At 37.9% G+C, this 26,251-nt stretch overlaps 1 protein-coding gene across 1 annotated transcript in view; it reads left to right on the top strand.

Annotated features, from left to right (window-relative positions):
* The window catches only part of MIA2 (MIA SH3 domain ER export factor 2), an 82,254-nt gene extending 56,967 nt beyond the window's left edge, over positions 1–25,287 (top strand). The window contains 10 exon segments of the mRNA XM_049766957.1: positions 892–927; positions 5,486–5,553; positions 7,410–7,492; positions 9,897–10,025; positions 14,234–14,389; positions 16,535–16,657; positions 18,914–18,972; positions 23,236–23,470; positions 25,196–25,212; positions 25,214–25,287. Coding sequence (XP_049622914.1) covers positions 892–927; positions 5,486–5,553; positions 7,410–7,492; positions 9,897–10,025; positions 14,234–14,389; positions 16,535–16,657; positions 18,914–18,972; positions 23,236–23,470; positions 25,196–25,212; positions 25,214–25,279 — 972 coding nt within the window. The 3' untranslated portion in view covers positions 25,280–25,287.
* Positions 25,288–26,251: the final 964 nt, after the last annotated feature.

The following is a 26,251-nucleotide window of genomic DNA, read 5'->3' as shown; positions in this document are numbered from 1 at the left end:
TGGGTCACACCCGGCAGTTCTCAGGGGTTATTCCTGGCTCCAGGCTCAGAAATTGCTCCTGGCAGGCACGGGGGACCATATGGGGTGCCGGGATTTGAACCGATGACCTCCTGCATGAAAGGCAAATGCCTTACCTCCATGCTATCTCTCCGGCCCCTAATGATTTAGTTTTAAACGTATAATAGAAGGATAAATACAGAATGATGTAACTTACATGTGGTATTAAGAAAAACTGCATGAAGAAATGCAAATGGGAATTTTTTTGAACACCCTTGGCCCCAGAGTATAGCGAGGAGAAGGAAAGAAACTGAGTAGAAAAGGAGGAACACAAATATGAAAGGATAGGAGCCAGGGGCCAGTCAGTCTTAGGTGCATTGGCAGTGCTAAAATAAGGACAGAACTAAATATCCAAGCCAAAAGCAACAACAGTGGAATCAAGAGACCCAATCTTTAACAATCTAAACTTAAAATGGGCCTGTTATACTGGCAGACTATGGGGCGGGATGGTGATGATAAGGGATGTAGTTGGGGAACATTGGGGAGGGAGGTGGACTCTGGTGGTGGGATTTACCCTGTTTCATTGTATGTCTTAAACCCAACTATGAAGGACATTGTAAATTATAATTGTTTTTAAAAAACAAAATTAAAATAAAAAAATAAAGTAAAATACGCCTGCCATGCTTGCAGCCTGGGGTTAGGGAGTGGTGGCATGGAAAAAATAATATGATAGAATAGATTATATGCATATGAAAATGTGCTTTAAAAGTGTTATTTATGCTTCACAGTTGTTTGAGTAAGTTTTGAGTATTGAACTAAATAATAGTGGTAAATGTGAATAATTGTATTTGAAAAAAAAATTATCAGTAGTATTTTAATGACTTTTCTTTCCAGGTTATTTCCCATGAAAAAAAAGCACATGATAATTGGGTAAGTATTTAATTATCTTAGATATTTTGTCATATTACTCTTTTTTCCTAATTTAAATGAGCATTCTATAATGATACATTTTGTATTTTTTGGTATGTTTGTGCTCCACTCCCAGTGGTGCTCAGGGGTTATTTCTGTCTCTGCACACAGGTATTACTCCTGATGGTACTCAGGGGACCATATGGAATGCCAGGGATTGAACCCTGTATGCAAGGCCCTACTTTCTGTACAATTGATCAAGCTTCTAAAGATATATCTATATCTATATCTATATCTATCTATCTATCTATCTATCTATCTATCTATCTATCTATCTATCTATCTATCTATCTATCTATCTATCATCTATCTATCTATCTATCTATCTATCTATCTATCTATCTATCTATCTATCTATCTATCTTGTTTGTTTGTTTTGGGCCACACCCATTTGACGCTCAGGGGTTATTCCTGGCTCTGCGCTCAGAAATCGTCCCTGGCTTGGGGGGACCATATGGGACGCCGGGGGATGGAACCTCAGTCTTTCCTACGCTAGCGCTTGCAAGGTAGACCTCTAGCGCTACTTCTCTGGCTCCTAAAGATATATTTTTTAATGGAAAATAAGATGGAATTTTTAAAGAGTTAAAAATTATTTAATTTAAAAATTAATCCAGCACTTTATTCACAGTAAGTTTATATTCTCTGTGGAAAGTATTATTTATGGAGTTTTATTTCAGGGCATTGTATTGCCACTAATTAATTGTGAACAAATTACTTAAAATGATCTGGGTTTATTTTCTTTTATATAAATTAGTGACATTGGAACTATTGAGTGGTTTTCAACCACTAGTCCTTGGACCAGTGCTAGTCTGCAGGTGTAAAAAAGTTGAAAATTACATTGATGGGTATCTCACACATATTAATTTGGGGGGTGGGGGGGCTTGGGCCAACATAGCAGTGCTCAGAACTTATTTCTGGCTCTATACTCAGTAATTAATCTTGTAGTGCTTGGATGACCATATGGTATACTGGGAATTGAACATGGGTTGCCATAGGCAAGACAAGGGTCCTACCTGCTATATACTATTGCTTTGGCTTCTCATTCTTATATTTTTAAAATTTACACATTTGTAGTAAATGATTCTTAGTGTTAAATTACTTGATATACATTAAGGAAGAGAATGTCATCTATAAAATGGCATGTCAGTGTTTCAGAGTAACTGAGAAAATAAGGTTATAGATTTTTGACTTGTGTATAAGAATGGTCTTATGTATTGAACTCTTATAATAACTGAGCCTTTAAGGGGAGGCATTTTGCACAGTGGGTCAATAATATACATTGGATTTTGAGTCAGGCTATTTGGATAGGTATCTTGGCTTAGTCACCTGTCATCATTTTTCTTTACATATAAAATGGAGATAGTAGTAGTACCTATTTATAGGTATTGCAATGATTAAATTAAATAACTTACCTAAGACTACTTTTAGCATCATGTCTGAACACCTAACATTTACTGGTATTCAGTAATTGTTATACCGAACTTGGAAGATATTCTTAGGGATGATGTGACTTGACTTGGAGATTATAAATTATAAGAAAGGGTGAAAAATTAAGTATATTGAAGTCTCACAATTCTAAGAATTTGTGTGTTTCTATATTAAAGGTTAAAGTGAAAAATTTTAATGTGTTAAGCTGGATTTTGATTTTTTTGTTTTTATTTTTGGACCCTACTTGGTGATCAGGGATTACTCCTGACACTGTGCTCAGGGGTCACTTCTGGCAGGGTTCAAGGAAGCCTCTGTGATGCCAGGGATCGAACTCAAGCCATACCATATGAACAGCAAGCACTTTAGCTGCTCTGTTTTTTCTTTGGCTTTAAACCAGGTGATGAATTTAGTTGATATTTCTCACCACTTTCTAACAGATGCTTGACCTCATCATTTTCTGACAGATGCAGATGATTGTGAAAAATGGAAAGGAAGGTGCAAGAGCCTAGTAGGACATTGGGTAAATGGCGTGTTTGAGCATTGAAACCAGGTGTAAGCCCTGAGCAACACCAGGTGTGGCCAAACCTGCCTTCCCACCAAAAAAAAAAAAAAAGTGAGAGAGAGGGGGGGAGGGAGAGGAAGAGAGGGGGGAGGGAGAGGAGGGGGAGGGGGAGAAGGAGAGGGGGAGAGGGGGAGGGGGAGAGGGAGGAGAGAGGGAAGAGGGAGGGAGGAGGAAGGAGGGAGGAGAGAGGGGGGGAGGGATGAGAGAGGGAGGAAGGAGAGGAGAGAGGGGGAGGAGGGAGGTGAGAGAGGGAGGAAGGAGGGAGGAGAGAGAGGGAGGAGAAGGAGAGAGAGGAGAAGGGGAGAGAGAAGAGAGAGAGGGAGAGAGAGAAGAGAGGAGAGAGGGAGAGAGAGGGAGAGAGAGGGGAGAGGAGAGAGGGAGAGAGAGGGGAGAGGAGAGAGGGAGAGAGAGAGAGAGGGAAGAGAGGAGGGAGAGAGAGAGGAGGGAGAGGGAGGGAGAGAGAGGGAGGGAGAGGGAGGGGGAGAGGGGAGAAGGGAGAGGGAGGGGGGAGAGGGGAGAAGGGAGAGGGAGGGGGGAGAGGGGAGAAGGGAGAGGGAGAAGGAGGAGGGAGAGGGAGATGGAGGGGGAGGGGGAGAGAGAAGAGAGAGGGGGAGAGAGGGGAGATGGAGGGGGAGGGGGAGAGAGGAGGGGGGAGAGAGAGGGGAGATGGAGGGGGGGGAGAGAGAGGAGAGAGGGGAAGAGAGAGGAGAGAGAAGAGGGGGGAGAGAGGGGAGAGAGAGGAGAGGGGAGAGAGGGGAGAGAGGAGAGAGGGAGAGAGAGGGAGGAGAGGAGGAGAGAGAGAGAGAGGAGAGAGAGGAGAGAAGGAGAGAGAGGGAGGAGGGAGAGAGGAGAGAGGAGAGAGAGGAGAGAGAAGAGGAGAGGAGAGAGTAATTGGTGTTTATTAATAATCGTAAGATATTTCAAGTTGTCTTTTTGGGGGGTACATCTGGTGTTGCTCAGGTAGCACTCCTGGTGAAATTTGGGGTACCATATGTAGTGTCAAGGATTGAACCTGGGTCTGCTCTGTGCAAGGCAAGCACCTTACCACTGTACTCTCTCTGGCTTGAATTTTTTTTTTTTTTTTTGATATTTGGGCCACACCTGGTGATGCTCAGGGGTTACTCCTGGCTATGCACTCAGGAATCGCTTCTGGCTAGGGGGACCATATGGAATGCCAGGGGATAGAACTGAGGTCTGTCCTGGGTCAGCCACGTGCAAGGCAAATGCCCTACCGCTGTGCCATCACTCCAGCCCCTTGAATTTTTTCTTTAATAAATAAAAAAATTTAAAATATGCAGAAAATATGTATATGTCATAAAGAAGATAATTTTCCAATATTATAAAACAACTGGAGTGCTCAGATCAATAGTACATTGTTTACCTTATGTGCTGCCAATCTGGGTTCAGTCTCTGATATCACATAGGTCCCCTGAGCACTGCCAGGAGTGATTCCTGAGAGCAGAGCCAGGAATAATAATAATCAGGAGTAATACCTGACTATGCTGGGTGTGGTCCAAAAACTCTGCCCCCCCCATAAAAGCAATAAACAAGGTTGATTTTTTGTTTTTGTTTTTTGTTTGGGGGCCACACCTGTCGGTGCTCAGAAGTTAACCCTGGTTCTGCATTCAGGAATTACTCCTAGCAGGGTCAGGGCCATGAGGGATGGCAGGGATTGAACTCAGTTTGGTTGCATGTAAGACAAATACCGTACCTGCTGCTGAACTATCACCCTTGCCCCTGAATAAACAAATTTTGATCATGTAGAAAATACAAAGAGGTAATAAATAATACTACTTTATTTAATACTTAATCTTGTTTGCATGTACATTTGTTTTGGCTTATACCTGTCACTACCCCAGGATTCTTTTTTTCTGTTTTTGGTTTTTGGGTCACATTTGATGGTGCTCAGGGTTACTCCTGGCTCTGCACTCAGAAATCACTCCTTGCAGGCTCAGAGGACCATATGGGATGCCGGAGATTGAATCTGGGTTGGCCACATGCAAGACAAATGCTCTACCGCTGTACTATTGGTCCAGTCTCTCCAGGATTGTTCTTGGCTATACACTCAGGCATCACTCCTGGCAGTGTTCTGGGGTTCTATATTGGATTGAACTCTTTCCTGTCCCATGCAGAGTTTGTTCCCCAGTCTATTTATCTCTCTGGCCATAATTTCCTTTAATTAATGACAATGTTCAACTTTTTTTCTCTCATTTGGGTCTCACCCAGTGGTGCACAGGGGTTACTCTGGCTCTGCACTCAGAAATTGCCCCTGGCAGGTTCAGGGAACCATATAGGATGCTGGGAATAGAACCACCGTCAGTCCTGGGTTGGCCACATGCAAGGCAAATGCCCTACTGCTGTGCTATCTCTCTGACTCCGACTTTTATGTTCAATTTTTATAGTGAGTTTATTTAATAGTTATCAGGTGGTTTAGATGTTTATATACCATGACCATAATAATATTATCAATATATGCTTATCCTTTAAGATTCTATAAATGTATTTTAAAAATTAATTGTTTTCTTTAAGTTGGCAGCTCGGACTGCTGAAAGAAATCTCAGCGACTTAAAGAAAGAAAATGCTCATAACAGACAAAAGTAAGTAACTTAGTGGGAACACTTGAAAAACGTTTTTTCATCTCTTTTATTCTTTAATTCTTTATAATCAGTTATGACAAATAAGAAAGTTTATAGTAAAAGTATTAATAGTAAAATATGTAGTAAAATAATATAAAATATATAATTATACATATTATATATTATATAATATATTTTATTATACACTATATACTATAATATAAAATATAATATATTATTATACAATAGCATAAGGTGATAGTACTGCCTTACATCATTTTAATAGAAGGAAATTTACATTATTTTTATAAAAAAGGTAACAAAAATAATAGTATAGAAGGGGAGGAATAAGATCCAAGGGTAAGAGAAAGGGTAATTTTAATGGTTAAATGGATACAATATTTTTAATTTCTCATCCTCTGCTTTTATTATATTGTGTGAAATTGCTTTGCAGTAATGAAGTAAAGAGAATAAAAGTGGGGTGTAATGATAGCAAAGTGAGTAGGTTGTTTACCTTGCATGTACGTGACCCGGGTTTGATCTCTGGTATCACCCATATGGTCCCCCCAACCCTTCCAGGACTGATTTCTGAGTACAGAGCCAGGATTAACCCTTGTGTGCCGCTGAGTGTGGCCCCCAAAAAACAACAAAAAAAAGAGAATAAAGGTTTGTCATGTATAATAGAATAGAATAGTAAATGCTTTTCTTTAAGATAATAAATCTATGATTATACTATCCAATATTAGTTTATCTTTTTATTTGCCTTTTCTACTCAGATTAAAATGATTAATATTTCAATTTTCATCTAGTCATTAAGTATTAGAAATAAGATTCTTTCAGATGTCACTTTTTTTGTTTTGTTTTGGGGCCACACCTGGTATCGTTTAGGGGTTACTCCTTGCTCTGAGCTCAGTAATCGCTTTTGGCAGGCTCGGGGGACCCTCTGGGATGCTGGGGATTGAGCCAGGGTCCATCTTGGGTAAACACACTAGCACTGTGCTATCACTCCGGCCCATATGTCACATTTTTTAAGATTAAACAGTTTAGGCTGAATTTAGACATCGGATTCTAAATGTTATGATTGAAGTCATATGAGTTGTTACAGTAGAAAACATAGGTGACTCAGAACCAGTTCATTATTTTACTCATGGCATTTTTATTTTGGGTACATCATTTAAAATCCTCAGTTTCTTTAACTGTGAGATGCTAAATTTTCTTTTGGGGGGGCCACACCCGTTTGACGCTCAGGAGTTATTTTGGCTATGCACTCAGAAATCACTCCTGGCTTGGGGGGACCATATGCGACACCGGGGGATCGAACCGTGGTTCGTCCTACGCTAGCGCTTCCAAGGCAGATGCCTTACCTCTAGCGCCACCTCTCTGGCCCCGTGAGATGATAAAATTAAAGTGATTGGCTTTGACATCTTTATTTAAAAAATTTGAATTAAAGCACAGCAGAGAGGGCATTTGCCTTGCATGCAGTCGACCTGGCATCTCATATGGTTCGCCGAGCCTGCCAGAGTAATTTCTGAGTGCGTAGTAACTCCTGAGTGCCACTGAGTGTGTCCCAAAAACAAAAAAAATGAATTGATTTCTATAATGTACTACTCCTAATAATCTAGTTTTAAATAAAATACAAAAATAATTTCAAACTTTAGCAAAATGTCATTGTCCTTAGTCAAAAAGAAGCCTCTTCAAAACAAGTATTGGGGTTTATTAAAGTATTTTGGTGAAATCATTTTAAAGGTTCTCTTTCTTCTATGCATATTTGAAAACCTGAGTAACTATTAATAATGGCTTTTTCTTTTCTTAAAATATGACTGCTGTTTTTGGATAAGTAATTTAGAGATTATTATTTTTTTTTTTTTTACTTGCAGGTTAACTGAAACAGAGCTTAAATTTGAACTTTTAGAAAAAGATCCTTATGCATTTGATGTTCCAAATACAGCCTTTGGCAGAGGTAGTCTTTTTTTTCTTAATCTTTTATGTAAAGTATATCTATGTATTTCTTGCACAAACATTTTAATTAGTGTAAATTGACACTATTTTAAGTTCTAGATTTTGGAACTAGGGTTCTGTTCTTTCATAGTCTCAGGTATTTGAATTTTATTCCCCTATCAGTAAATTGCTGCCACCTTTCTCAGTGGGATTCTGTAAGATGATGTATATTTATTACCTGGGCTAAAAAAATACAAAGTGCTTGGTATATACTAAGATACTCATAAATTATTTATTTTGGAGAACAAATAAGTGATTAGAGGAATAGCCTTGTGGCTATCTACATATTGACTATTTGGAATTTACTCAGTTTATAAAAATGAAACACAAATGATATATTTTTAGTTATTTAAAAGAATTGATTAAAAACATAGGAGCCAGGGATCTAGCTCATCAGTAGGGCATTTATCTTTCATATGTGATACCCTCAGTTTGATCCTTTGCACAGCAAAAATAATAATAATTAAAAGTTGGGAACATATTAATAATTTAATCTTTTGTTGCTTTATTTGCCCCCAAGAGAGGACTAATTTTTACAAAGTTATATTCACTATTTCTGCCTTTTCAGAAATTAGCAACTTTAATCACCTCATACTGTTCATTATAAGTACTTAAATTTATCCAAATAATTTTAATGTGCCGGATGACATTTTTTAAATTTATTTTATTTATTTTTAATTTTTTTTTGTTTTTGGGCCACACCCGGCGGTGCTCAGGGTTACTCCTGGCTGTCTGCTCAGAAATAGCTCCTGGCAGGCACAGGGGACCATATGGGACACCGGGATTCGAACCAACCACCTTTGGTCCTGGATCGGCTGCTTGCAAGGCAAACGCCGCTGTGCTATCTCTCCGGGCCGCAGGATGTCATTTCTGAGGCAGTGAATAGAAACCTAACTTTATTTTGGTAAAATTTCACTTTAATAGATGTTAAATTTGTAACATTAGGATTGATTTTCGGGGCCGGGCGGTGGCGCTGGAGGTAAGGTGCCTGCCTTGCCTGCTCTAGCCTAGGACGGACCGCGGTTCGATCCCCCGGTGTCCCATATGGTCCCCCAAGAAGCCAGGAGCAACTTCTGAGCGCATAGCCAGGAGTAACCCCTGAGCGTCACAGGGTGTGGCCCAAAAACCAAAAAAAAAAAAAAAAGATTGATTTTCATTATTTCATTTATTTCATTAAGATGAAAGTGTTTTTTTTTTTTTTTTTTTTTTGGTTTTTGGGCCACACCTGGCAGTGCTCAGGGGTTACTCCTGGCTGTCTGCTCAGAAATAGCTTCTGGCAGGCACAGGGGACCATATGGGACACCGGGATTTGAACCAACCACCTTTGGTCCTGGATCGGCTGCTTGCAAGGCAAACACCACTGTGCTATCTCTCCGGGCCCAAGATGAAAGTGTTTTTTAGGGGCCCGAGCAATAGCACAGCATGTAAGGCATTAGCTTTGCATGTGGCTGACCTGGGTTTGATCCTCAGTATTCCATATGGTCCCCCAAGCCAGCCAGTAGCAATTTCTGAGCACAGAGCCAGGAGTAACCTCTTGAGTGCCACTAATGTGGCCCTCCCCAGAAATAAATCACAAAATAGATGAAGCTATTTTTACATTTTAGAAATACCAAATATTATATTATATTATATTATATTGTAAGTTTCAGAGAGCAAATGATACAGAAGGAATTTTTGTCTAATGCAAGAATTTTAGAGCAGACAATGCTCTGATCTTTTGTTATAACTTTAAATATCATATAAACATGTAATAAAATTAACATTTGAAAAAATTATTTTGGTTATTTTCAGGTTTATTTTTTGATGCCCAATTTTAACTTTGGAAGAGTAATCATTATTTAGAAGTAGTGAAGCATATAAAATGATAGGATTCCTGATTTATTTGAGGAATTAGTTTGTCTAAATTGACTTTTTATTAGTAATAAAAAGTGTTATCTGCTGCTTCCAAATAATTGTTTTGTTTTGTTTTTTAGGTTTAAAAATCAGTTCAAATAATTCCTGACCCATTACAGTCTGTAACTGAGCTCTTCCAAGTTACATCCTTTAGTTGAAGTACTAGAAAAAAAAAACTATTTTTGAAAATAAAATAAGCTTCATGCTTCTTAAATTCTCTTAAACATTCTGTGACTTTTTTGAGTGTATTAGTTTTGAGAGAATAATGCTTCTGTTAACTAAAATGTCCATTTGAGACTTTAAAGCACTTTAAATTTTAAAATTAAAATTCAGGGTAGAATTAGTGTACAGGGCATGGATTAAACTTACATTGTCAGTAGGATGACTTGATAGTAATTGTTAAAGTGGAATTCTAATCTGTAGTGTAGCTAATTGAAATTATGAATTTAAATATGCTGTTTTAATTATTCCAGAGCATTCCCCATATGGTCCCTCACCATTGGGTCGACCTTCATCTGAAACGAGAGCTTTTCTCTCCCCTCCAACTTTGTTGGAGGGTCCACTCAGACTCTCACCTTTGCTTCCAGGGGGAGGAGGAAGAGGTATATTGTTTAAACATCTTATTATTCTAGATTTCTTCCCTTATATTCTCATCTCAACTTATCTTTTGGAAATGATCCTTAAAACAGACCTTTGGAAAATACAGGCATTCCTTGTACTTATTTATGATTTACTTTCATTTGAAAAATAATTTCAATGGTATTTAATTTTATATTCATTTCTTAGCTTAAGTAATATACACAAAAATCATTGTAGTTTGATCGATGACAATCTTTCACAATTATTATTTCTCAAAAACCTATACATTATACTTTATAATATAAAATTTAATAAAGAAAACACATGAAAAGGTAGTCAGACTAATAGTACAGTGGGTAAGGTTTCTTGCCTTGCATATATCGTACCTGGGTTCAATTTGGCATCCTATACGGTTCTTCTGAGCATCGCCTGAGTGCATTCCTGAGTATAGTAACCCCTGAGCATTTCTGGATGTAACCCAAATATCAAAAGCTGAAAAAAACAAAAGTCGTCCTCTTCCCCCACAAAACACATTAAAATACAAATACATAGAACAGCAGTAGGGTGTTCGCCTTGCATGTGGCTGACCTGGGTTTGATTCTACCAGGAGTGATTTTGAGTATAAAAACCCCTGAGTGCCACTGGGTATAACCCAAAAACCTAAAATAAAATAAAATAGTAGGGGCTGGAATGAACAGCAGTAGGACGTTTGCCTTGCATGCCAATGACCCAGGACAGACCGTAGTTCGATCCCCCAGCGTCCCATATGGTCCTGAGCCAGGAGTAATTTCCCAGTGCAGAACCAGGAGTAACCCCTGAGCTTCACCAGTATGGCCCAAAAGCAAACATACAAACAAAACAAAAAATAAATAAAATAGTAATAGAACCTAACAAATTATATTTTATTAAACAATATAGAATTTTAGTTTTAGAATATAATAGTTTTAGAGGAATTATAAGTAACAATATTTGTAGGAATAGTTAGTTTTAAAGTTTATAACTAACTTTATTATTAATTATTAAAATCAAAAGGGCTAGAGAGATAGTACAGTGGGTAGGATGCTTGCCTTGCACATGGCCAACCCTGGTTCACTCCCTAACGTCCCTTGTGGTTCTCAGCTCATAAATAAAAACAAACAAAACAAAACAAAATCAGAAAGTCCAAGAAAATTTTTACAGTTAAATTCTTTAAGTGCTGTTTTGTAGGAAAGTTTTTTTTTTTTTTTTTTTTTTGTGGTTTTTGGGTCACACCCGGCACTGCTCAGGGGTTATTCCTGGCTCCGTGCTCAGAAATTGCTCCTGGCAGGCACGGGGGACCATATGGGACGCCGGGATTCGAACTGATGACCTTCTGCATGAAAGGCAAACGCCTTACCTCCATGCTATCTCTCCAGCCCCTGTAGGAAAGTTTTTGATGGGAATCTTAAAAAGGAGATCAAGATCTTTTGTTAATTTATTTGAGAAACAGATGCAGAACATTTGCTTTGATCTTCTTAGCCATTTTTGAGCATTTCTGGAGCTTCCTGAAAGCTTAAGTGTTAGCTGCCATCTTTCTACAGTTACATCATCAGGTCTCACTCTGTTGTGACTTGTGTACCTGGAGTTTTCTCTTTGATCTCGTACCCATATATTGTTTACCTTATCAAGTTACTTTAAAAGACTCTTGAATATGTTAATTCAAAGTCTCTTAATTATGATAGTTTCAAGATAAAGAACTCTTGTTTATTCTGGAATTGAAAGTTTTAGGTTTTTAGCCATAAATTCTTGTCTCCTAGAAGCTGATAGCTTCTTTATTGTAATGACCCTAGTCCCAATTTTGTTTTGGGGAAAGTGGATTGCTGGAACCTTCTGATGTAGAGCTCTGGAGTCCCTGAGCCACTTCTTAATGAAAATTTGGCCAACTGGGCTGATGGTTCAGTGCTTGGGCCTAGGGATGTAGATTGCACTGTTTTTGATTGCTCTATTTTCTCTATTCAGTTGTAATTCATTTCACTTAAAAATTAAGATTATTTAGGGCCAGAGTAATAGTACAATGGGTAGGGCACATCCTATATAGTTCTCTGAGTAAAACTGAAGTATTTCATGAGTACAGTCAAGAGTAAGCCCTTAGCATAGCCAGGTGTAGCCCCAAACCAAATCAGAACAAAACTCGTTTACTAATAATAGATTAATCCCATGTATCATAACAAATTGCAGTTAACAACATGAAACACAAAAGCTAGAAAGAAGTTTAATTGACTAAACTACACGTTTGAGTCATAAGTTGAAAGATATAAGTCAAGGATTGCTTGTAGCCAATTGGATATTTAAAATAAAATCAAAGAATACCTTTCATTTTCTCCTCTCCTATTCATATTCTTTACTCTTTTAAAATTATTTTTAAGAATGATGTGTTTATTTGCAACTATGTTTTACTACTTGTTAGAAAAGCCTTAGACATTTTAAGTATGTTGTCAATAGGTTGAAAAAATTGTTTCGGGCTGAAAGTATTTTTAACCCACCAAAGAAAGATAATCAGTCTTCTGTATTTTCTTTTTTTCTTCCATTTTCACCTTTTTAAATTAGAAAATTTGGTTGAAATAATTTTGAATAAGATTAAAATAAAGAATAAGTAATTTTTTTTAGCAAACTGCGTATAAATGTTTACCTAAATAGTAATTTTCAATTTTAACATTTTCAAGCTTATGATCTTTTATTTGGTAATAAGGGAGTTGGCCTATATAATGATTTAGATTTGGGGAGATAGTACCAGGTTTTAGAGACTTGTTTTGCACACAGTCAACTCTGGTTCAATCTCAGGCATCATGCATGGTCCTTTGAATACTGTTTGAATTTTAGTCATACAATGAACACCACCCTTCACCAGTGCATGTTTCCTTCCACCAATGTACCCAGTTTCCTTCCTACCCTCCCCACTGCCTGCCTCTTGGCAGACATTTTACCTCCTCCCCCTTCTCTCACTCACTCTATTGCCTTCCTCCCGACTTTTTTGACACTGTGGTTTGCACTACTCTTAATGAAGAGGTATGTATCATGTATATCATTTTATCCCTTTTTAGCACCCCTTTCTTGCCCAGTTGATTGATCAGTTCCAGCTTTCCTTGTCAGAGTGGTCCCTTCTCTACCTTAATTGCACTGACCCACTATTTGTGGCAAGCTTCTTACCATGGACTGTTCCTCCTTTCTTCATCTCTATTGTCTCTAGATATTATTACATGCTATCTTTTATCTTCCTTATATCCTACAAATGAGTGAAATTCTTATATGAGAGACTATGTTTTGGTCCTTGGTATCTCATGGTTCTTTCAGCACTTCAGTGAGCAACTGAGAGCACAGAGCCTAGAGTAACTTGCAGGCATCATCAGGTGTAACTTGGAAACCAAATGAATATAAAATATTCATTATTTTATATTCTCTTTTATAAATATAAACGTCGGTTTTTCTTATTAAAAGTTGTTTTATTCAATGTATTTTCAGTAACGCTGCTGTTTTTGAAATACTGCTTTATTTAAATTTGCCTTCAGAGCTACTGGGCTTTTTGAGGATGAATTTTATATTTTGTAATTAATAAAAGCTACCAAGATCCTAATTTTATGGTGGGTATAACATTTGTAATCAGATTTCTCCAAATCAGCTTGGGGCAGTAAAAAAATCATTATGAAAAACTGGAGATGTTATTTTTAGAGTGAGTTAGTTTAGTACATTTTTTGAAATACCAATCTGAAAAATACTTTTGAGTAATTACAGAATATTTGAGTGAGTATATTATATAACCCAAAGGTGACTTTGAAATAATTGTATATATATTTTTTTGTCAAATAGCATATTTTAAGCAACAATAATTTTACTTTATTTCTTGTTTAATAATGTGGCAAAAGTACCTTTTCTTTTCTTTCTTTCTTTTTTTTTTTTGGTTTTTGGTTTTTGCTCAGGGGTTACTCCTGGCTGTCTGCTCAGAAATAGCTCCTGGCAGGCACGGGGGACCATATGGGACACTGGGATTTGAACCAACCACCTTTGGTCCTGGATCGGCTGCTTGCTATCTTGCTAACACCGCTGTGCTATCTCTCCGGGCCAAAAATACCTTTTCTTATTTGGTAGGACAGAGTAATCGTTCAGGAAAAATTTTTTGGAATCTGATTTTCACTTTTTAAAAAATGATTTTACTTAATTTAAATATAGATTTTATATAATGCTGCATTAGTAAATCTCCTTCCCCCTCTTTAATTAGGCTCAAGAGGCCCAGGGAATCTGCTGGATCATCACATGACCAATGAAAGAGGAGATTTAAGTGATCGCTTAACTGATCCTCAGAGAGCATCTTCTGACACTGGTTCCCTCTCACCTCCATGGGACCAGGATCGTAGGATGATGGTCCCACCTTCAGGTATGGAAAGAGCATAACCCTTTTTCATTTTGAAAGGCAATAATTTGCCCTTGTACAGGAATGGACGGATTAAAGGAGTAAATGTGTGCCTTGTCTTAAATGCACATTAGGAAATAATTTTTTGCCACCAATTTCCAAATAATAATTATACAAGTATTATTATAGAATGTTTTTCCTTGCCATCTTCAATATGGATGTCTTTATTGTTTTTAATTCCTTTTATGTCCTGTGACTTTCACACTGAATATTTGGAGATAGAAGATTATATTTTGTTTTTTGTTTGTGCACTATACCTGGAAGTGTTCAGGTGTCAGTATCCTAGTGATACTTGGGGTCTATGCTTTGCTGGAGATTGAACCTCGGTCTTCTACATGCAAATCTTGCAATCAATCCATTGTGACATTTCTCTAGTCCTGAAACATCATCTTTCCTAGTAAGTTTTGAAATCAAATTGATTTTTTAAATTATTATAGTTTAGGTTACATGCTTATAAGAGTGCTAAGGTTTATTAACATAAATATATACAATTACTATATCTCATTATCATCCAAGTGTCCAAGAGCTTCCAACAGTGTCCTCATGTTACTTCCCTTTCAAACATTCTGATTTTTTTTTTTTTTTTTGGTGGTTTTTGGGTCACACCCGGCAGTGCTCAGGGGTTACTCCTGGCTCCATGCTCAGAAATTGCTCCTGGCAGGCACGGGGGACCATATGGGACGCTGGGATTCGAACCGATGACCTCTTGCATGAAAGGCAAACGCCTTACCTCCATGCTATCTCTCCAGACCCCGACATTCTGATTTTTGTTGAGGCTATTTGAGAGCTGAACCTAGCAATGCTCAGGGTTTACTCCAGCTCAGTACTCAAGAATCACTCCTAGTGAGCCGGGGACCATAAGGGATCAAACTTGAGTTGGCTGTGTACAAAGAATTGCCTTACCCTTTATGTCACTCCAGCTCCTCTTTTGTTTTTGCTTTTTGTTTTTGTTTTGTATTTGGGCCACCCCCATGCTTGCTAGGAGTAATTCTCTGAGTGCAGAGCTAGGAATAACCCCTGAACACCACTTGGTGTGTCCCCAATGCACAAAATTAATTAAAAAAAAAAAAAAAGGGCCCAGAGAGATAGCACAGCGGCGTTTGCCTTGCAAGCAGCCGATCCAGGACCAAAGGTGGTTGGTTCAAATCCCGGTGTCCCATATGGTCCCCCGTGCCTGCCAGGAGCTATTTCTGAGCAGACAGCCAGGAGTAACCCCTGAGCACCGCCGGGTGTGACCCAAAAACCAAAAAAAAAAAAAAAAAAAGATGAGAGACCGGAGAGATATAGCATGGAGGTAAAGCGTTTGCTTTGCATGCAGAAAATCGGTGGTTGGAATCCTGGCATCCCATATGTTTCCCTGAACCTGCCAGGAGCGATTTCTGAGCATAGAGCCAGGAGTAACCCCTGAGCGCTGCCGAGTGTGACTTAAAAAAAAAAAGAGAGCAACTAACTTAGATAAAATAAAAATCTGTTAAAGGGACTAGAATGTGCAGCCAAATCTTTAGAAAAACAAAAATAAAATAAATGTTTGCTCTAAATATCTTGTTATACTTGCTTCATTTTTTTCTGTTATGAGCCATCTCTCCAGTCTTTGATATATTGATATAGCCATTTGTTTCTGCTATTAAAATTGAAAATTAAATGAATATATAATAATTAAGTTTATCTATCATCATCATCTTTTTGTTTTGTTTTTGGGTCACACTCAGTGGTTCTCCTAGCTCTGTGGTCAGGGATTATTCCTAGTAGTGCTTGGGGGCCATGTGGTACTAGGGATTGAGTCTTATTTGGCTTCATGCAAAGTGAGTGCTCTACCTTCTATACTATCTTTGCCCCTAGTTTATATAGTTTATATAGTCCAGTATTTATGGAGTAAGGCAACTTTCAAAAATGAGAATGGCATTTTATGCCTTTATATTATAAAATAATATAATAAATTGAATAAACTATAAACACTTGCATAAACTATATTTTTTCTAAAATTATTCACTGTTGTCTATCAAGAGTATTGAGTAAAATCTTGAAGCAAATAGCTATATTCAGTAGATTAAACTTGAAGTAAATGGTCTATTTTTATGCTTATGAAATCATTTGAAACTCATTTTCTAGGCCATCCATGTCCGGATCCAGCTTTTCCTCCACAAAGACAAGATAGATTTTATTCTAATTCTGGTAGACTATCTGGGCCAGCAGAACTCAGAAGTTTTAATATGCCATCTTTGGATAAAACAGGTAAGGAGTAGTTTGTGTATGTGTTAAAAATTTATTTTGCTTTATTGGTGAGGAAAAGATGTTTGGACAACACTTAGCCATACTCAGAACTTATTGTTCCATGCTCAGGGAGCTCTTCTGACAGTGTTTTGGGGGTTCATATGTCATGCTGAATATTAAACCAGGGTTAACTGTGTGCAAGATATATGAGTATCTCTCGGGTATGTGTTTTCTAATAATGGTGACATACCAACTGAAAAATTGAAAGCTAAATAAATGACTAAAATCAGTGCTATCTTTGGGAGCTTTTAAGTACAAAACATTTTTTTCTGAAAGCTTCCTGGTTTTAGCTTTCTTGTTAGAGTACATATATCTATGGCATTGATGTGTGTGCTGGTGGCTATTTTAGGCATCATGGTAAAAGATTTTCACTATGTACCTGTGATGTTAAGTTTTTTCTGTTACATGATCTCTCTTATTTTTCCAGTTCACTAAAATACTCAACACACAGAGTATTTTAGATTAAAAAATTACTAGGTTTCATCTTGGGAAAAGTAGTATCAGTAGAGCAGAGGATGTTGCAAACTGGGATAAAATGGCAAGGATTTCAAACTTTATAGAGAACAATTTGTGAAGGAAAGGGGTAGCTGTGAGGGGGATTATCTTTTTTGGGTTATCATTTAAAAATTATTTTGGGGGCTTGGGGCCACACCAGCTATGTCAAGGCTTTTTTTTTTTTTTTTTTTTTTGGCTTTGGGTCACACCCGGCAGCGCTCAGGGGTTATTCCTGGCTCCAGGCTCAGAAATCGCTCCTGGCAGGCTCGGGGACCATATGGGAGGCTGGGATTCGAACGAATGACCTGCATGAAAGGCAAACGCCTTACCTCCGTGCTCTCTTTCCGGCTCGCTGCTATGTCAAGGCTTACTCCTGTTTCTGTGCTCAGTGACTACTCCTCACAGAACACTTACGGAGTGTGCTTGGGATCAAACTGGGGTTAGCCACGATCAAGTCACACACTTTAATTCTGTACAATCTCTTCAGCCTAGATAGTCTATTTTTAAATAGAAGTGAGGAGAGATTAGCTGATGGGATGATCTACCGGAAAGGGAAGAGGGAGGTGAGAGAGACAGAAAGAGCATTGAGGAAGCTAGAAGGACTGGATTTTGAGCAAAGGATTGGGCCATAGATTGTCTGGAAAGATCATTTTCCTGATTAGAGGAGGGAAGATTATGGGATTTTATTTGCTGATATTTATGTTTGATTACAATAAGTTAAGGGAGTTACAGGTTTGGGGAAAATAGATTTTGAATTTTCTGTAGAGCAGCTCATTTAGAAGAACAGAGAAAGTCTGGGCTGTTGGACAAATGATTGAGAACCTCAGACTGGAGTTGGTGCCAGGAGGCACTTGTAAATTTGATACCCAGGATTGAGCACTACTTGGCTTAGGTTTAATCAAGAGTGGGGCCAGAGGGTTGCATTTATCTAGGGCTGGAATGTTGCGAAGCACATGTGAAAAATAGGGCAGGATGGGCTGAAGTAAACTTTGAAGTTACTTAAAGAAGAATGGAAGAATAGTTAGATTAGAAGACTGGGAGCTTCAGTGATATGAAAAGATGGATCATGAGGGTAGGTAATGAGAAAGAAGACAGTTGAATCACCTAAATGTTGTTTCAATTTATTTTCTTAGAGATTCTGAATGCACATAAAATTAAGGATTTTTGTCTTGAAAACGTTTAAAATATGAATGCTAAGACTAGCATGTTGAGGAAGAGAGTAGACAGGAGGGGCCAGACACTGCAAGAGGCCAATGAGGGGCTGAGTGATAGTACAAAGAATAGGGCGCTTGCCTGGCATGCAGCAGACCCATATTTCATTTCTGCATCTTGTGGTCTCTCTGCACCACCAGTAGTGATTCCTAAATGCAGAGCTAGGAGTAATTCCTGAGCACTGGCAGTCTTGGCCTAAAAATTAAAAAAAAAAAATTTGCACGTGGAGGCTGGCTTGATCCCCAGCACATATTATTCTGAGCTCCCCCGCAGATTATTTTCTCCAAATGCCCACTACTTCTCTCCCCCACTCAAACAGGATAGAAGGAAGGAAGGAAGGAGGGAGTGAGGCAGAATGGCAGATCCTGCCACAAGCTATGGCAGAAATTTGAACTGTGTACCAATAATAGAAGTGCGAAGTTACTTACATGCCTGTGATCTGGCTGGAGATGAATGAGATAAATTCTGGAAGTGATAAATCATGTATTTTATATGTTTTAACTTGTCTAGATGGACCAATCTCTTCAGAAATGGAATGCAGTAGAAATGATAGCAAAGATGATATTGGTGTAAGTATTAAAAGAGGTTTTATCCATCTTCAGGAATCTTCTAATATTTTGCTTTGACTAAAATAGTAATATAACCCTCTTTTTTTAAAAAAAAAATATAAAAGGCTTTTCTTATTTTTCACAAATGCATGCTTCCAGCTTTACAGCTCTTTTCTAAATAGTAGCAGAGTGATAAAGTTTAATTTGTGTCTGGCTCGGTTTCAGTCTCCGGCATCCTGTTTGGTCCCCGCATGCCACCAGTATTAATTCCTGAAAGTAGACCCAAAAGTAACCTCTGAATACTGCAGGGTATGGTCTTAAAACCAAATATAAGAAAAAGCTTTTGATCAACCATTGGGTTTTTTTTTTTTTAATTTGAAGATTGAAAGTATACTCGTTTATAATCTTTGTTTTTGTCACCTTGAGTATATAAATGTAATATGTTTTATATTCCTGGTATGTTTGATTAAGTAATGTCTATTTTGGTGGTGCTGTTGAATTATTCTTTTGACTTTATTGCTGTAAGCTGTTTTTTGTCCAGTGAATAAAATACTTCTGAATAACAAAAATCCATTTCATGTGGATAACAGAATCTCTGGAACCTTTAACACTGCCATCGACTGATTTCTGCCTAAGTGTTTAGGTGCTTCCAATTTTTATTCTTTATTTTTTTAATACCTTTATTTAAGCAGCATGATTACGAACATGTTTGTAGTTGGGTTTCAGTCCTAAAAAGGAACCATCCAGCACCCTCCTGCCCCCTTCACAAGTGCAACATTCTCACCACAATACAGGCAGGGGAAGTGGGGAGGAGGGAGACAAGTACCGGAAATTTCGCTGTTGTTTTAGTGACTGCTGTATGCTCTCTCTCTCTCTCTCTCTCTCTCTCTCTCTCTCTCTCCTCTCCTCTCTCTCTCTCTCTCTCTCTCTCTCTCTCTCTCTCTCTCTCTCTCTCTTTCTTTCTCTCTTTCTTTCTTTCTCTCTTTCTTTCTTTCTCTCTCTCTTTCTTTCTTTTCTTTCTTTCTTCTTTTTTCTTTTCTTTCTTTCTCTTTCTTTTCTTTCTTTCTTCTTTTTTCTTTCTTTCTTTCTTTCTTTCTTTTTCTTTCTTTCTTTCTTCTTTTTTCTTTCTTTCTTTCTTTCTTTCTTTCTTTCTTCTCTTCTTTCTTTCTTTCTATCTTTCTTTCTTTCTTCTTTCTTCTTTCTTTCTTTCTTTCTTTCTCTTTTCTTTCTCTTCATCTCCTCTCTCTCCCTCCTCCCTCCCTCCCTCCCTCCCTTCCTTTTTTTCTTATTTTTTTCTTTTCCTTTTCCTTTTTTTTTTTTTTTTGGCCACACCTGTTTTATGCTCAGGAGTTACTCCTGGCTAAGCACTCAGAAATTGCCCCTGGCTTGAGGGGACCATATGGGAAGCCAGGGGATCGAACCAAGGTCTGTCCTTGGCTAGAGCTTGCAAGGCAGACACCTTACCTCTAGTGCCACACCTGGCCCAAAATGAATTTTGTATAGATGTATAGATGTACTACAGTTTCTTTACTCATCTGTTCTCAGGCACTTAGGTTGTTTCCAGATTTTGACTATTGTGAATTGAATAGTGCTACAGTGAAAATAGGAGTGCAGATGCCTTTACTGCTTTGTTTTGGGGTCCCTAAGGTATATTCTCAGGAGCAGTATTGGTAGGTTGAATAAGAGCTGATTTCTAGTATTTTGAAGAAAGTCCATATTGTCTTCCAAAAAAGATGAACCAGTTGACATTCCCATCAGCAGTGAATAAGAGTTCTTTTCTTTCTGCATCTGCGACAGCACTGATTATGCTTGTTCTTGATGTGTGCCAGTCTCTCTGGTTTGAAGTGATAGCATGTTGTTTTGATTTGCAGCTCCTAATGATTAATGATATGGAGGGTTTTTCCATGTGCTTTTTGGTCATCTGTTTTTCTTTTTGAGGAAATACTGTTTAACTCTACCCCCCCCCCTGCTTTTATGGAGTTGGATTTTTTCCTTACAATTTCTTTTTGTTGTTGTTTTTGGGTCACACCCGGCAGTGCTCAGGGGTTACTCCTAGATCTACACTCAGAAATTGTTCCAGGCAGGCTCAGGGGACCATATGGGATGCCGGGATTTGAACCACCGTCCTTCTGCATGCAAGGCAAATGCCTTACCTCTATGCTATCTCTCTGCCCTCTCTTTTATATTTTTATTTTCTTTTAAGGCTCTGCATTATATGCATTAGATGTTAAATTAGGTGAATCATTTCCTCCATTTCTTTTCTTTTTTTTAAAATAATATCTTTATTTAAACACCTGATTACAAACATGATTGTGATTAAGTTTCAGTCATATAAAGAACACCCCCCTTCACCAGTGCAACATTCCCACCACCAATGTCCCAAATCTCCCTCCACTCTACTCCACCCCAACCTGTAACTCTAGACAGGTTTCCAGTTCCCTTATTCATTCACATGGTTATGGTAGTTCTCAGTGTAGTTATGTCTATCACTGTACTCACCACTCTTTGTGTGAGCTTCATGAAGTGAGCTGGAAATTCCAGACCTCCTCTCTTTGTCTCTAAGGATTTTTTTTTTTTTTGGGCCACACCCGGTAATGCTCAGGGGTTACTCCTGGCTATGTGCTCAGAAGTTGCTCCTGGCTTGGGGGACCATATGGGACACCGGGGGATCGAACCGCGGTCCGGTCCGTCCAAGGCTAGCGCAGGCAAGGCAGGCACCTTACCTTTAGCGCCACCGCCCGGCCCCGTCTCTAAGGATTTTTTCAAAAATGCCTTTCATTTTTCTTAAAACCCATAGATGAGTGAGACTATTCTACGTCTCTCTCTCTCTCTCTCTCCCTCTGACTTATTTCACTCAGCATGATAGATTCCATGTACATCCATGTATAGGAAAATTTCATGACTTCATCTCTCTTGATGGCTGCATAACACTCCATTGTGTATATGTACCCCCAGTTTCTTGAGCCATTCATCTGTTGAAGAGCATCTTGGTTGTTTCCAGAGTCTGGCTATTGTGAATAGTGCTGCAATAAATATAGGTGTGAGGAAGGGATTTTTGGATTGTATTTTTTTGTTCCTAGGGTATATCCCTAGGAGTGGTATAGCTGGATCGTATGGGAGCTCAATTTCCAGATTTTGGAGGAATCTCCATATCGCTTTCCATAAACGTTGGACTAGGAGTCATTCCCACCAGCAGTGGGTAAGAGTTCCTTTCTCCACATCCCAGCCAGTTTCCTCCATTTTTTTAATCCTTTATACAGACATTGCCAAGATCCATCAGAGGAATCCTTATCTAAGGTGTCTACAACCTTAGAAAATGTATTTTTTTATTTAATATCTTTATTTATTTAAACACCTTTATTACAAATATGATTGTAGTTGTGTTTCAGTCATGTAAAGAACATCCCACTTCACCAGTAGTTTCTTCCATTTTATGGGCAGACCTTGCATCCTACTCTCTTTTTCCTTTGAGATGCAGAAACTTGTTAATGTATTCCCATTAATTTGTCCTTGCTTCCACTTACTTAGTATGTTTCATCCTTGAAGATGCCGTTAGCTCCATGACATGTACCTTAAGGTTTCAGGTCTGATGTCAAGATCTTTAATCTGCTTTGATATGACTTTTATGCCTGGCATTAAAAATAGGTCCAATTTTATTTTCTTGAATGTAGTGACCAGTTTTCTCAGCATCACTTGTTCAAGATACTTTCTTTGTTCCACTTCATATTTTTTTCTTTATTTTTTGAGAACATGTAAAATGTTTTATTCTTTATTTTTTTCTTTATTAAAAATTAACTTATCAGATGCTAGAGTGATAGCACAGTGAGTAGGGCATTTGCCTACCATGTTTGATTCCTGGGTTTTATCCCTGGTATATCATCTGGTCCTTGAGCCAGGAGTGATTGCTGAGCACAGAGCCAGGAGCAACTCCTGAATGGTGTGCCCCAAAACAAACCAAACAAAATTAACTTATCAAATAACTGGAGATCTGTCTCAGTATATTCAATTCTATTCCACTGATCTGAGAGTCTGTCTTTATTCAATATCATGCCAGTTAAATTATTATCACTTTGTAATGCAGGGTAAAGTTGGGGAAAGTGATGCTCCCATCACTTTACTGGGAAAGATCCCAAGATTGCTTTAGATATTGTGGAGGTTTTATTGTTCCATACAAATTTCAGCAGTGTTTGATCTATTTGATAAAACATCATGGGTAGGAACCTTTGAATCTGTACATTGCTTTGGGGAATATTGCTTTTTTAATCATATGTTAATTTCTTACAGAATTTAAATGTGCCTGAACCACCTCTTTCTTCTGAAAACGAAGCAGCTGGCCCTGGCTTTTTTCCCCCACCGCCTCATTCAATCAGAGGTCCAATGTTTCCAATGGATGCCAGGGGCCCGTTCATGAGAAGAGGGCCTCCCTTTCTTCCACCTGCTCCAGGAAGCATGTATGGTGCTCCTCGAGATTATTTTCCACCGAGGGATTTCCGTGGCCCACTACCTCCTCCATTCCCAAGTATGCTATTGTGTTTTTAAAACTTGGTATATATTCTAGTATAATTGAAACATTAGTTTTACATGCTATTTTTTGCTTTATTTTATTTGAGAAAAAATTTTAAATGTACTGTGAATTTTCTATTGCTTTTCTAAACTGGAAAATCAATTATTAGTTTCTATTGAGGCTTCAGTTCTTATTCATCTTTTTTTTATTTTGGTTTTTGGGCCACATCTGGTGACACTCAGAGGTTACTCTGGCTAGGCGCTCAGAAATCGCTCCTGGCTTGGGGGACCATATGGGACGCCAGGGGATCAAAACGCGGTCTGTCCTAAGCTAGCACGTGCAAGATAGAAGCCTTACTGCTTGTTCCACTACTCTGGCCCCTTATTCATCTTTTTTATGCCAAAAAAATTCTTTTTTATGCCACGCCTGGTGGTGTTCAGGACTTATTCCTGGGTCTGTGCTCAAGGGTCAATCCTGGAGAGCTCAGGAAACTATATGTAGTACCAAGGATTGAACCCAGATCAATTTCACAACTGCATACAAAGCAAAGCACCTTAGCTGCTATTTTATTGATTTGGCCCCTTAGCTCTATTCATGTTAATAATATGGAACTATTTGTATATTTTAGATCAAGAAATCCATTGGCTTTTTGTACTAGTTATTATAGCATTGAATTAATTTCTTTGATAGAAACTGATGACTATAAATGAGTAAAAGTAATTGTAATCTATATTTTGGCTTGAAATTATGCAGTACAATCTTTAATTTTTTTCATAGGTTAGCTATAGTTCCCGTACAGTCCAATTTAAACTCTAAAATTTATTCCTAAAGTTTGGACTTACAGTAGAATGTATTTAAGTTACTTCATGGTCTTGAATGAAAAGGAGATTTTGTTTTGATTTGTACTCATATGTATTTGCAGAATAAATACATGGTGACCAAATACCATGCAAGAGCTTATTGGCTTTCATTCTTTACCTTTTTGTTTCATTTGGGGACCATACCCAGCAGCTCCTAGGTGTTATTTCTGACTGTGTACTCAGAAATTGCTCCTGGTAGGCTCAGGGGACCATATGGGATGGTGCAGATTGAAGCTGGGTCGGCCAGTTTTCTTTTTTAAAATTTAAGTAAAATTAATTTTGTTAGTAGAATTTTAAAGTGTTCTTTTTTATAACTGCTGCTGTTTTAAGGTTACTGTCAAATTTAATTGGGAATCGTGTACCTAAAATTTAAGTCTGGTAGAAACTACATAAAATTTTTTAAAAGGCTGGAGACAATGGCGCAGCAGTAGGGCTTTTGCCTTGCATGCGGCTGATCCAAGATGGACCACAGTTCATTCCCCGAGTGTCCCATATGATCCCCCAAGGCAGGAGCGATTTCTGAGTGCATAGCCAGGTGTAACCACCTGAAGCATCACAGAAGTTGTGGCCCAAAAATCCACAAAAACAAATAAAATTTAAGTTATTTTTTGAATATTTTGAAACATATAGTAAAGGTTTCTACTACTGTTAGGTTTTCTTAGGATAAAAACTGCTAAAATTTATTTCCTTATAATCAGACATAGTGAAAGAGAATATATTTTTATGAAATATTTAAAAAATTCAATTAAATCAAATAATTCTTTTGTTGTCAGCTTTGGACCGATATCAGAAAATTGATAATAAGCTATATGATATACTACAACATCTAGGTAGCATGGGTACTTAAAGTTAACATATCTTTTACCAATCTCTTTAACAGTGAGAAATGTCTATGCACCGAAGAGGTTTTCCTCAATACTTTCCTCCAAGAGCTGGATTTTTCTCCCCACCACCACATCCCTGAGAGTAGAAGTGATTTCAATCAGGTCGATTCCACTATCAAATGAGCCAACTAGCTGAACATCCGCACCCACAACAAGAAAACTTGAAATATTTTTAGTCCTCTGTTAAAAGTGAGTTTTGACTTATCTCTCCTTTTCTGTCTTAAGTAACTTACTGTTACTTAAGTGATGATACATTTGCTCAAATTGAAGCTTTATTGAAATTATAACTCTCAGGATAGTATTTTTGTAAATAAAAATGATTTAAATATAAATCTTATGAGTAATTTATTATTCATTTTATTTTTTTTCAAATAGTATAATTTGCATTAATGGATATATTATACACATAAACAACAATGGAGTGTATTATATATGTAATCCTTGCAGTTGGGTATGTTTTAAACTCCAAAGACTGTCCTTTATGCCAAGAATTGTATTTACTATGGTTATAGACAAATGTGAAAGTAACTCTCTGCTTAACTGAATAAATTTTTAATTGATTTAAGGACTTGTTTGACCATTGATAATAATGAGAAAATAAGCTATTTTTTCATAAGTATGGCTCTATTAAGTTAGTATTATTCTTTTTCCCAGAATCTTTATGGTTTCCAAATTAATGCTTTATGTGGGGGCCTCTTCTCTTTCAAAATTAATTTTCTTTATTAGCAAAGGTGGGGCCCTCTTTCATGCAAACATACAAGAATGATTCCAACAAAACCATTAATATTCTATTTTTAAAATACCTTTCTCTCTGCTTTTGATGCTCTTATCTGTTAGGCCTGTTGCTTAGATACCCCTACTAGTTCATGATCTCAGATAATTAATGGAGGGTGGCTGTCTCTGATCTGAATTTAAAAGTCGATAGAGATAGCATGGAGGCTAAGGCATTTGCCTTGCAAGACGAAAGGATGGTGGCTTCAAACCTGGCATCCCATATGGTCCCCCCAAGCCTGTCGAACGATTTTCTGAGCGTAGAGCCAGGAGTAACCCCT

This window comes from Suncus etruscus, chromosome 2, assembly GCF_024139225.1.
Source record: "Suncus etruscus isolate mSunEtr1 chromosome 2, mSunEtr1.pri.cur, whole genome shotgun sequence".
NCBI lineage: Eukaryota > Metazoa > Chordata > Mammalia > Eulipotyphla > Soricidae > Suncus > Suncus etruscus.
Note: the sequence above shows the minus strand (reverse complement) of the source record. Positions and strands in the feature narration are given on the sequence as shown.